General features: G+C 32.0%; 1 protein-coding gene across 1 annotated transcript; it reads left to right on the top strand.

Moving 5' to 3' along the window:
- The first annotated feature begins 3,261 nt into the window (after positions 1-3,261).
- On the top strand, positions 3,262-11,996 carry LOC112023282 (ankyrin repeat-containing protein BDA1). Its single transcript, XM_065774145.1, has 3 exons — positions 3,262-3,499; positions 9,757-10,433; positions 10,786-11,996. The coding sequence occupies exons 2-3, from the start codon at positions 9,834-9,836 to the stop codon at positions 11,629-11,631; spliced, it is 1,446 nt and encodes a 481-aa protein (XP_065630217.1). The 5' UTR covers positions 3,262-3,499; positions 9,757-9,833; the 3' UTR covers positions 11,632-11,996.
- Positions 11,997-12,219: the final 223 nt, after the last annotated feature.

The raw sequence follows: 12,219 nt of genomic DNA, 5'->3' as shown, positions 1-12,219 counted from the left end.
TTCCCATTCCATCCTCGGACCACCTCACTCCTCAGGCCACGGACGCTCCTTCCAGATGAATAACTGAATGCTACAACCATGCTTCCCATCTTCGGTCCTCGGATCCCCATATATATATATATATATGTTTCATCTCTTCACTAAATTAATTGTTATTAACTCACTTGATTAAGAAACTTGATATATAATTTATGCTTATAATTTAATATTTCTTATTTGTCTTATGAAAGTTATGATATAAAAAATACACTTCAAACATAAATCTCAATATTTATTTTGGCTATTTTAGTCAATTTTTTTCTACTGTTACTAATTTAATTAAATTATTTATTTATCTTTAAAAAAAATTAAACGGCAATTGCCTATATCCACCCGCAGTGACATAGAAAGTTCCACTATAAAATAAGGAGATTAGAATAGTAACACACTAACACTCTCACAAGACCCAAGTCCCAAATATACCATTTGCACTCTCACACAAAGAATAGAGCACCCTATTGTATTTGCACTAGTCTTATAGCATTAAAGTTTCTCACAATTCAACCACTCTATAACATAGTGTATGTATATATATATATATACACTTACCAAGTCGACTAATCAATCCTAATACAACTAGGACTTGATTTCTTATATTGCTAGCCAAGAAACCAAAACCAAGTAGGACTTGACGTCCTTGGTTTCCACGGCTGAAACAATCCTAACATGGATAGGATTCGGTCAAACTTTATTGACCAAGCAAGCCACGGACTCAACAAATCTCCACCTTGACTTGAATTGGTCAAGCCTCTCACACAAAGAATGGAGCACCCTATTGTATTTGCACTAGTCTTGTAGCACTACAATTTCTCACACAATACAATTCAACCACACTGTAGCATAGTGTATATATATATACTAACCAAGTCAACTAATCAATCCTAATACAACTAGGACTTGATTTCTTATATTGCTAGCCAAGAAACCAAAACCAAGTAGGACTTGATGTCCTTGGTTTCCACGGCTGAAACAATCCTAACATGAATAGGATTCGGTCAAACATTATTGACCAAGCAAGCCACCGACTCAACAAATCTCCACCTTGGCTTGAATTGGTCAAGCCTCATGAACTAACACCTCCGTCACCACCACGATAGCCCTTAGAGCTATCACAAGCTGCAAACACCAATCAAGTCCAAGCAATGCTAGAACTTGGCCTTTAGAACCAACTTTGTCAACATATCAGCTGCATTCTCTGAAGTGTGAACCTTCTCAAGAAAAATTTCTTTTATAACAATTAATTCTCTTATCTTGAGGAAACTCACAGCAATATATTTTTTCCTTGCATGATAAACCTAATTCTTTGCCAAATAAATGGCACTGACTGTCACAATGCAACTGAATTCCTCCTTGGTTCAAACTAAGCTCTTCGACTAAACCTTTCAACCACAGTGCTTCCTTTGCAGCTTCACCTGCAACCATGTATTAAACCTCAATAGTAGACATGGCTATTATGGATTGTAATGTGGATCTCCAATAGATAGGTCCGCCTGACAATGTGAAAATATAACCTGTAGTAGACTTACTATCATCCACATTGCTTGCATAATCTACATCCACATACCCTACCACTGAATTATCACCCTGTTGCCCCGCAAATGAGATTCCATGTTCTGAAGTACCTTTCAAGTACCTGAATATCCACTTCATTGCATTCCAATGCTCTTTACCAGGTTATGACATGTACATCCTGACAGTACTCACTGCATGAGCCAAATCTGGCCTGGTGTAGACCATCGCATACATCAAACACCCAACAGCACTTGCATACGGGAACTCTGACATTTCTTCAAGTTCCTTCTCATCCTTCGGGCGTTGACTCTCAGATAATCTAAAATAATTTGCCAATGGAGTGCTTACAGACTTAGTGTCTTGCATGTTAAATCTTTCAAGAATTTTTCTGATATAGTTCTTCTGAGACAACCATAGCTTTCTTACCTCTCTATCCCTACGAATCTCCATACCCAAAATTTTCTTAGCAGCACCCAAGTCTTTCATGTCAAACTCTTTGCGCAACAAAGACTTTAGTTTATCAAACTCACACATGCTCTTAGCAGCAATTAACATAATATCAACATACAGTAACAAATAAATATAAGAACCATCATCAAGCACTTCAACATATATGCAGCAATCATACTCACAATGAGTGTAACCAATCTGAATCATATAGGAATATTCAAACCTCTTGTTCCATTGTCTAGGTGATTGCTTGAGCCCATAAAGTGACTTCTTCAATTTGCAAACAAGATTTTTTGTACTGGGTTGCTTGAATCCCTCTAGTTGTTCCATGAAGATCTCCTCCTCCAAATTCCCATGAAGGAATGCAAATAATGTTTACACTAGCTTGGTAAAAATTATGATAAAGTGGATGATGAAATTGTTTTTGATTTTTTTTTTTTTTTTGGTTGAGAAAAATGGATGATGAAATTGTTGTGCAACTAAGACAATTTTTTTTTTCCTAGGCCCTACACTATAGTGTACTCTATGCATTTATGGAAATGAAGCTGGACATCTTATCAGGTGGAAAATGCGCTAGCAAGAGGCCACGGTGTGAAGACAAAATACTGTGTATAGCCGAGTCTTTTGTTTTGTCTCCATGTATACTTTTAATTTTCTTCTAAAAAAAATTATACTTTTAATTTTAGTTACTTGATTTATTAAATAATCATGTGATTGTTTAAAAATAATAATAATAATCATTTAATTTATTTAAATAATTTTATGAATTATATATATTTTTTAATATACACGCACATACAGTCTTATAAACAGTCACAAAATGAGTTAGAATTTCAACTAGATTTGAAGGAAAACTCTCAGTTAAAATGTAAAAAACTTTGGCCTAACCCCTAAACATGCTTCCTTATATTTCTTAGCCTTTCCCCACAAAAAAACTAAAATAAAAATAAGAAAGAAGTCCTGCTAATCCGAAAGACAAGTCTTTCCTTCCGACAACTAGAGGTCATTAATCCTGGCGTCTGGTTTTGGTTAATTTGACAAAATAAGTGGATAAAAGTCAAGGTGGTGGGTGGAATAGTGGAAAGCCACCATTGATGCCAATTCTTCAATTGTGTCGTGTACGTAAACTTAAAGCAAATGTTAAGTTACAATAAAATTTATTTATTAAAAAAAAATTACAAATTGATATGTGATAAGTAAATGAGTGTTCAAATAACCTTTTGCGATTGGTGATATTTCCATTTGTAAAAGCTATGTTGTAAAACTTTTAATATCCCAATTACCGATCATCACTAGCAAGTAATTGATTCAAGGATCCAAGAAAGCAGTAGACTAGTCTAGGTCAAAGGTGAGACTAGTAGAGCACATGGCTTGTATAAATCAATGAGAAAGGCCAAAGGGTTCTCACTTCTCGCAGTACCCTTTAAAGGTAGACAAACTGAAAGAAAAAGAAGGAGAAGAAGAAGCGGAAGGAGGAAGCGAACTACAAGAACCTAAGGTAAAATTTCTGTCGCATTTTTCTTCTTCTTTATATTTTTATATAGTCAAAGTTGTGTTTATTACACACGAATTGTTATACACAATTTTACACAAGTTGAAAATCATGACTTTAAGTCACAGTTTCAATTAAAAAATGAGATTTATGTAAAATTATGGGTAAGAACTTATGTGCAACAAGTATTACCCATCACAACTGCCATCTTACCACCTACCATCAATTATTTTTATTTTATTTTTATAAAATCATCACTAAAAGTGATTTTTTTTTTTTTTTTTGCATTTTTTTCTTCACTTTTAAGTTTTTCGAAAAATATTAAACTATTACAAATTTGAATACGAAATACTCAAAAACTAAAATGACAATGAATATAATGAATGGCACATCAACATCAGATGAATAAAACTACAGGCACAAACGATTTTACAACATTTTTACAAACTAGTGATGTTGCAAATTTTTATTCGTTCTCATTTGGGCCCATTACTAACATCACTTTTTTACTCAAGGGCAGCTAAATATAGTTGGGGTCTAAGGAGAAAGCTGAAATTGAGGCCTTTATATGTTTAAATATAACTTTTCATAAAATAAAATATTATTTAAATTCTATTATCTTTTTTTAGATGCAAAATTATTACTAACTAGTTGCAGACTCGCGCATTGTGCGTGATAATTTTTAGGTAGAATAATATTTTAGTCCCTAGAATTTGTAAAGAATTTTTTTTAAAAAGAAAGTTTTATCATATTTTTTATAATCTTGTTTATATCGTTTCTTACCATTATCATATGTTTATTGATTGATAATTTGCATAACATAGACATTAAATAAGAGGTGAAATTGTTCATTAGATTTTTTTAAGTCATGGTGTGTGTGTGTGTATGTATATATATAAGGTTAAATGAAATGTCAAAAAATGAGATTATAAAATTTTTAAATTTTATTTCTAATATAATTTCTAAATTACCAAAGAACATCTCATTTTTAGTTATAATGGGAAATATAATTTCCCTAGTTAGAGTTTGATTAGTTTTAAGTTAAAATTTTGTATTGTTATATTTAATTGTTGATTATTGGTTTAATTAAGTGAATGTAATGGTTGATTTTATTGCACTATAAAGTTTTCAATGTCCTCTGTATAGTTATTTCTATTTTATTTCTTACTCTTCTTGGCCACCTTTTTATTTTCCAAATAATGGTTACTATTGGTGTTTAATTTCATTTCATTTTTTCTTCCATCATTTATTCTTAATTACTTTGTATGTTCCCTCGCTAGTTGTAGTTTTTATGGTTATCAATAAGAAATAGATATCATGAATGATTTAAATAGTTATAGATATAGTTACGTTAATGGTATATCATAGGATTTTTTTTTCTCCCCTTTCTGAATTTTCAAGGAAATATAAAAGGCATTTCTCTAGTTTGGTCTCAATCAATTAAGACATCTATAATATCTTAACGGAAGTAATAATGAGCATTAAATTGTTTTTTAATGTATGAAGCGGTTAGGTTAGTGGTATGTCAAAGTTAAAAATATATATATTTAAAAAATTTCCAAGGAAATGTAAAAGGCCTTTTTTTGAAAAAAGAAATGGGAACTTTTTGAATTGTAGACACATGATTGTTTTAATTACCTTGTTTATAGACTTCATTATTAAGTTATAATCATCTAAATTATAGTAGACCACACAAGATCAACATGTATAGATGATTTTTTTTTTTTTTTTATTCATGAATCATTATTTCATTGTTTACTTATAAATATCTAAATTAAAGTTTTCTTTTAAATCTAAATTAAAATAGATAAATATGTAGAGCTAAAATTATATGAAAAGTTAAAATTACCCAAGATGAACGTTTAACCACCGGTAGATATGTGTTTTTTGAAGACTTAAAGTTTGCTTGATTGCTTTACCTGGAACTATATAACTATGCAAATATTGTCGCAAATGGTTCCATCATTTGCAAATTATCAAGTTTGGTGGCCTTACATGAACTCATGTTTTGTGACAACCTTCTTTTTTTTTTTGGCTGAAACAACTTAAGAATATTAAAACTTAAGTTATCACATGTGGTAACTATAAAACATGTCAGTGATATAAAAAATAGAAAGATTTAAATTTTAAAAAAGCACTTTTAGTAGATTGTAATATAAAACATTTTTTTCTCAATATTTTATGTAACTTTTCTCATAAGATCAATATTGTTGGCATCCTTTAAAGATGACACATAATATTTTTGAGAAGAAGAAGAAGAAGCAGACATGATGCTAACACATAATATAAAATTATTAAGTTTACGTGATTTAAATTTGTGGCAAAAAAAAATTAATATATCTATGATAAAGGTTTTTCTCTAACTGATATAAAGTAGTCCATATATTTTTAGTCTTGATTCAAAAAATCCATTCTCAATAGCCTTATAAGACTACAAATTGCTCAATTTATAGGCCTAGACACATTCAAAGAGTGGTATCTAAATTATAAATTATATGACCCTTCATCACACAAATATTTTGATTCTCCTAATGTATGGTAAAGGAAGGCAAGTGTGTGTCTAGCCATTTTCTTGATTTGTGCTACATAAGTATAGAGGATGTGATTGAATTTAAATGTTGAATAATATAACATAAGAAGAAAAAAAAGAGTAAAAATAAAGTATATAACAATAAACATTAAATTATCCAAGTCATTCTATGTAATATAATAACATTATATTATTATATACTAGATGTATAATGCAGTAGGATAATATTTAATAATCAAAGATAATAGAAAAGATAACAACTTAAAACATAAAACTAAATCACATCAACCCAAAGTAGAATTCTAATTAACACAAAAATTCATCAACTTAAGTATGGAGGCAATAAAAAAAATGACAAAAAAAATAGAGAGAGAGAGAGAGAGAGAGAGAGAGAGAGAGAGAGAGAAGTAACCTTCTTTGTGAGAAAACTTTGCATAGAATGAAAAAGAAAATGTCAAATTTACAGCAATATGTTAAGAATAAGAAGAGTCAAACTAAAGGAAGATAAAAAGGTAGAGAATGAATGATATTAAGGTAGAAAGTAGTGGGGAGATGAAGGGGTAAAAGAGAGGGATAGTTTTGGAAAATTAATAATAAAAAATAATGGTTAAAAGATATTTTAAGTTTTAAATAATAGATTTTTAAGTCACCTTATTGAATGAGAAAATGTTTTAAAAAATATATAAGAAAAATTAGAAACAAAATAAAAATGATAATGACGTGGCTGCTGAGATGGCTCAACCGGAACGTAGCAACAATAAATGTTACACTTCATTTTTTAGATATATATAGATTAACATGAACCATGTAGAATTGTTTTTTAGAAATTCTATAAACACAAAAAATTGACAAAATTTTTCACACCTATTGATGTGGTAGATTGATAGTGATAAGTAAGAGGGTGATGTTAGTGGCGGACCTAGGTGAGAACTAGTAAAATGTTGTGAAATTTTTGTGTGTATTGCTCTCTTTTTTACAAATCTTAGGTATTAAATGGTTACTAGTTCTAATTTGAACCCACGACTGAAATTATATTTTTGTCATCACTTACAACCTGTAACAACTTGCTACCTAGAATTTGTTGTAAAAATGTTGTGGATTTAGTATTTCTCTCTCTTTTTTCTTGTTTTTCATCTGATAAAAAAAATATTTTTTTATTTGTTGGCTAATATTTGGGCTTAATTTATTAAAGAAATAATCATATTGGTTAAAATTTGAGGGCCTTTATTCTACTTGGAGCCTTAGGCGACCGCATCAATTGCTTATTTAGTAGAGTCGGCACGGCACTATTTTTCACTTATCAATAATCACTCACTACATCAATTATATATATAAAAGTTTTTTGTAAAAGTGTATATAGTTTTAGCATTTTCCATATTAGATTAGATAAATTCCTTCTTACTTTTTTGCTTCGTGATTAAAAAGTTGACACATCTTTTGTTAGTGAACGGTTTTAGACCCCTTAAAACACACAGATTGCGTAGCCTAGATTAATTAGCCAAGTTGTTACTTAGTCAAATTAAGCAATTCTAGGTTAAAACAATCAAACAATCATATCAAGAATAATAATGCAGCGGAAAATAAATAACACAAGATATGATCACCCAGGAAACCACACGGTAAAAACCTGGGGAGGATTTGACCCACCGATCCTCAAGGCTAACCTGAATTCACTATGAAAGAATTGAAGTTCGTACAAAAGGACTACAAGCTCCCCGCTCGACTTCCTAAAATACCTAGGGTAAAAACATAAAACCCTAAACGTTTAATGAAGTAGGGCTGAGTTGGAAATTCTGCAGAAAATTCAACCTGTGCGATTTTCGATCGATCGAGTCTATTCTTCGATCGATCGAGCCAGGCCGAGAGTCCCAAGTACTTCTGCAGCCACTCGATTCCAACTTTACAATATCAAACCAACTTTGAGCAAGTCTAAAGAAGACACCATACAATGTTTTGATCATGGTTTGCCAACATTACAAATTAGAGTTCTAAATACATAAAATCCTAAGACCTTAGAACCTAACAGTTAGATCTCTTGTAAAATTAATAAATACCCTTAATATCTCTCATATATTTAAGTATAAAGTTTAGTTAAAATTTTAGTTATAGTCAATAACTACAAAGTTAGCTATACTTCACTCAAGGATTTGGATCGGGTGCGATTGCTAGGGTATTACACCTTGAATGGTTTTAGACCCCTTAAACCAACCAGATTAACCTAGTTAATTAGCCAAGTGATTAACTTAGTCAAATTATGCAAGTCTAGGTTATCACAAACACACAATCATATCAAGAATATAAAGTAGCGGAAAAGTAAATAACACAATGATATGATGACCCAGGAAACCACATGGTAAAAACTTGGGGAGGATTTGACCTAGCTATCCTCAAGGTAAACTTGAATCCACTATATGAAAGAATCGAAGTTCATACAAAAGGACTTACAAGCTCCCCGCTTGACTTCCTAATGCTACCCACCAGTAGAACTTACTGACACGACCACGTGCAAGCTCCGAATCCATGGACTCCTTCCTTCTTGGATTCTCCACAAGATACAAGCACCTACGCTTGTTATTCTTTAAGCTCCAATGGCAGTAACTGAGTTGATCATCTTGAAGTAATCTCTACCTTGAAAACCCTAAGTTTATGTGAAGGAAAACTCCTCAAAGATCTCATAAGAGATTCACACAAACCGCAAAGTATGAGCAACAATACAACCAAAGCAACTCATAAAAACGTGGCTAGGGTTTTGTTTTTATACCTAGGACAAAAACAGAAAACCCAAAATGTTTAATGAGATAGGAATGAGTTGGAAATTCTACAGAAAAACATTCTGGCCGACTTTCGATTGATCGAGTTTAACTTTCGATCAATCAAGCCAGGCCGAAATGCACCAATGCATCTGCAGCCTCTCGATTTTAACTTTACATAAATTAAACAACTTTGAACAAGCCTAAACAAGACTAAACATATTGTTTTTATCATGGTTTGCCAACATTACATATTAGAGTTCTAAATACATCAAATCCTAAGTCTTTAGAACCTAACACACCCGATGCAATTACCCCATCCTTATTCACAAATTGTTTTTACAACTTTCACTTTTTTACGTTTTTGCATTTTATTTATTCAATGGTTGAGATTGAAATTTGCTTTTTTCAACTCTCAATCTTAACCATTGAGAGCTATTACATCAAGTGCAATGTTTTAGGTATTGCACCTGATCTTAATCCCTCTACTCAATATTTTTTATTGGATGTAAATTTTGACAAATATATCAGTAGATTACATTTTTTTTTTCTTATGTCCTCTATGCTTTAAAAATTTCCATAAAATCAAAGATTAACAACTCTGTCATATCATATGTTTATATTTGTAGTTTTTGCAATATAAAATTATGCATAAAAAACAAGTTTATAAGTTGAATAGTAAATAACATTCAATTGACATGAAATTTGACGTGTATTAAGAATATAAAGAACATGCAATCTGACAACTAGATTTTCAAAACATGTAATCAATAAAGGATAAAATTCCTTTTCTAAGTGTAAAAGCTACTTCTTTTAATGTATAAATAAATGTTATTTTACAATGACTTGTAAATTGAAAATATTTAATTGTAGTCATATTTAATTACTCCATCCCCTTAGGTTTAGAGGAATGACACCACCTCAAACTTAAAGGGAAAAAAGTAATTAAGATGAAGTGCTAATATTGGTTTTGTTGTATGCAGCACCTACTAATTCAAGTCACACATTAAGAAGTTCAGGCCAAGAAAAACCCTGGCTTAATATATCAACCTTCTTAAAAATGGATGAGAGGATGAAGCAGTTTGCTGAAAATGGAGATATTAATGCCTTTTACCAATTAATTAGAGAGGATGGAAAACTTTTGGAGCACATTGATGAGCTAACATTTGCTGATACTCCTTTACACATAGCTGCATCTACTGGGCAAATCCCATTTGCCATGGAGATGATGGGTTTAAAGCCCTCATTTGCTCGGAAACTAAATCAAAATGGGTTTAGCCCTATTCACCTTGCTCTACAAAATGGACATATTGAGCTAGTGCGTCGGCTTCTACAAATCGATGGGGACCTTGTTCATGTCAAAGGAAAGGGGCGACTCACTCCTTTGCATCACATAGTAAAAAGTGGTAAACACTTTGATCTATTGGAAGAATTTTTATTGGTCTGTCCTGATTCTATTGTAGATGTGACAGGGCGAAACGAGACTGTTTTGCATATTGCCCTCAAATATAATAGGCTTGAGGTTTTTAAATTCTTAGTGACATGGCTTGGAGTAATTGTTTATGAAAATGCTAAATTGTATCAAAGAACAGTCTTGAATTGGAAGGATGATGAAGGCAATACTGTGTTGCACGTTGCAGTATCAAAAAATCAATCCCAGGCAAGTTCTCTCCAATAGCATCTACTAAGTATTATATTAGCAAAAAGAAAACATCTACTAAGTATTAACAAAATATAAATAAATAAAACATATAAAATAACCAACGATGAATAGTCTAGATGATCATTTTATTTTTTGAACCAAAACTCATTTTTTGGGTCAAGTAAATTTCTTTCTTCTTCTTTTTTTCCTAAAATTTAAAATATATTTTAAAATGTTTAAAATTTTAGAGAGTGGTGGCTTCCCTCTGTCTATGTACAATTCTGTCACCAGCATAATATATAAAAAAATTATTATGCATTTGTATTAAGATAGGAGCAATGACAAGACTTGTCTGATTTAATTTACGCAGGCTGTGAGGCACTTACTCGCTTGGGGTTACAAATTTGTCGATGTAAACCATAAGAATTTAGAGGGTGAAACAGCATGGGATATCTTGCAGCAAGGGCAGACACAAGTACAGACACAAGTACAGAACAAAGAGATTCGGAATATGCTACGTCGTGTTAAAGCTAAATCGAGTTCATCTCTTTCTACCTTTAAATTTAATAGGTATGAAAAGTACCAAAGGCTGCCAATATCAAGTTGTTTTCAGTTTTTGAAAACAGATTTTAAACGTGAAATAAGAAAATTATCAGAAGAAAGGCGCAGTTTGCTTCTAGTGGTTGCAGTACTGCTTGTAACAGTCAGCTATCAAGCGGTACTCAGCCCTCCTGGTGGACTTTGGCAAGATAATGGTCAGTGCTTCAATACCACTGAAGTAGGGACTAGTCCTAATGGAACCGTTCATCTGTCCAGTTATTTTCCTCCAAGAAGTCATCGTTTTGGGCCCATTCCAGGAACGGGAATCCCACATACATCCAATAAAACAGAAAATGATCTGACTCCGTTCAATAGCACATTAGCATGTGAATACATAGCAGGGACAGCCATTGCTTTCAAAGATGGCCTTTTTCAGGTGTTCCTCGCCTGTAATGCTATCATATTTCTGATATCAAACTCATTAATTATTTTCCTCGTTCCAAATGGGTACCTGAAGGTTCTGTTCTTTGCACTCAATGCCACCCTTTGTTTTAGCTATTCTTATGCACAACTCGCCATATCTGGTGATACATATAGGGCATATGCGGTGGGTATTTTGACAGTTATTTCGGCCTTGTTTATTTTCGTAGCACAGCTTTTTTCCTGGAAGCAATGATCAAACTCAGGGATAACCATTGGTTTGGAAGGAAGCCCTTTTCTGATATTCTTGATTTACAATAATTGTTCTCCTCATTCCAGATGTTGCCTACTTCCTCTGGTTTTGTTATTTTTTTTCCCAGGCTCCAAATTGGTCAAATTTTTCTGCTTTGGAAAGAGCCAGGCTAAGTGGTTTGTAGATTCAATCATGGGAGAAGAAATGACAGAATTAAAAAAAGTAGCCGACCTTGGAGCTGTATGCATCTGTAATGTGTGTCAATTTTTATTTTCTATTTCTTTGATAATAAAATTTAGTCTATGTTTCTTTGTGCATCGTTGTAGTACTTAATGTATATTGCAATAAAGCAGTGTGATTGGCTAGCATTAATTTTTGAATTTATAATCAAATTTCTAAGAGTGTTTGGTTCTAAAAGCTCAGGATATTATTGGGTGCTTTAGATTTCAATAAGATCATGTTTTGGAAGCATACTATCATGACCATGAAACAATGGTCATACTTATATTATTTGCAATAATAGAGTGAAGCTTTTAGAAAAGAATAAACTCTACTTTGAATCAGAATAAGGTAAAACCGTTGGCCTGGTCA

Source organism: Quercus suber, unplaced genomic scaffold (assembly GCF_002906115.3).
Source record: "Quercus suber isolate HL8 unplaced genomic scaffold, Cork oak 2.0 scaffold_87, whole genome shotgun sequence".
In the NCBI taxonomy this organism is placed as follows: Eukaryota; Viridiplantae; Streptophyta; class Magnoliopsida; order Fagales; family Fagaceae; genus Quercus; species Quercus suber.
The sequence above is the reverse complement of the archived record's forward strand: the minus strand, read 5'-3'. Positions and strand labels throughout refer to the sequence as shown.

What these genes read in the sequence shown, in the direction of transcription:
- LOC112023282 (XM_065774145.1), top strand. Translation starts at nt 9,834, where the DNA reads ATGGATGAGAGGATGAAGCAGTTTGCTGAAAATGGAGATATTAATGCC. An exon ending in TATCAAAAAATCAATCCCAG is followed by an intron (nt 10,434 to 10,785) that starts GCAAGTTCTCTC and finishes TAATTTACGCAG; the next exon opens with GCTGTGAGGCACTTACTCGC.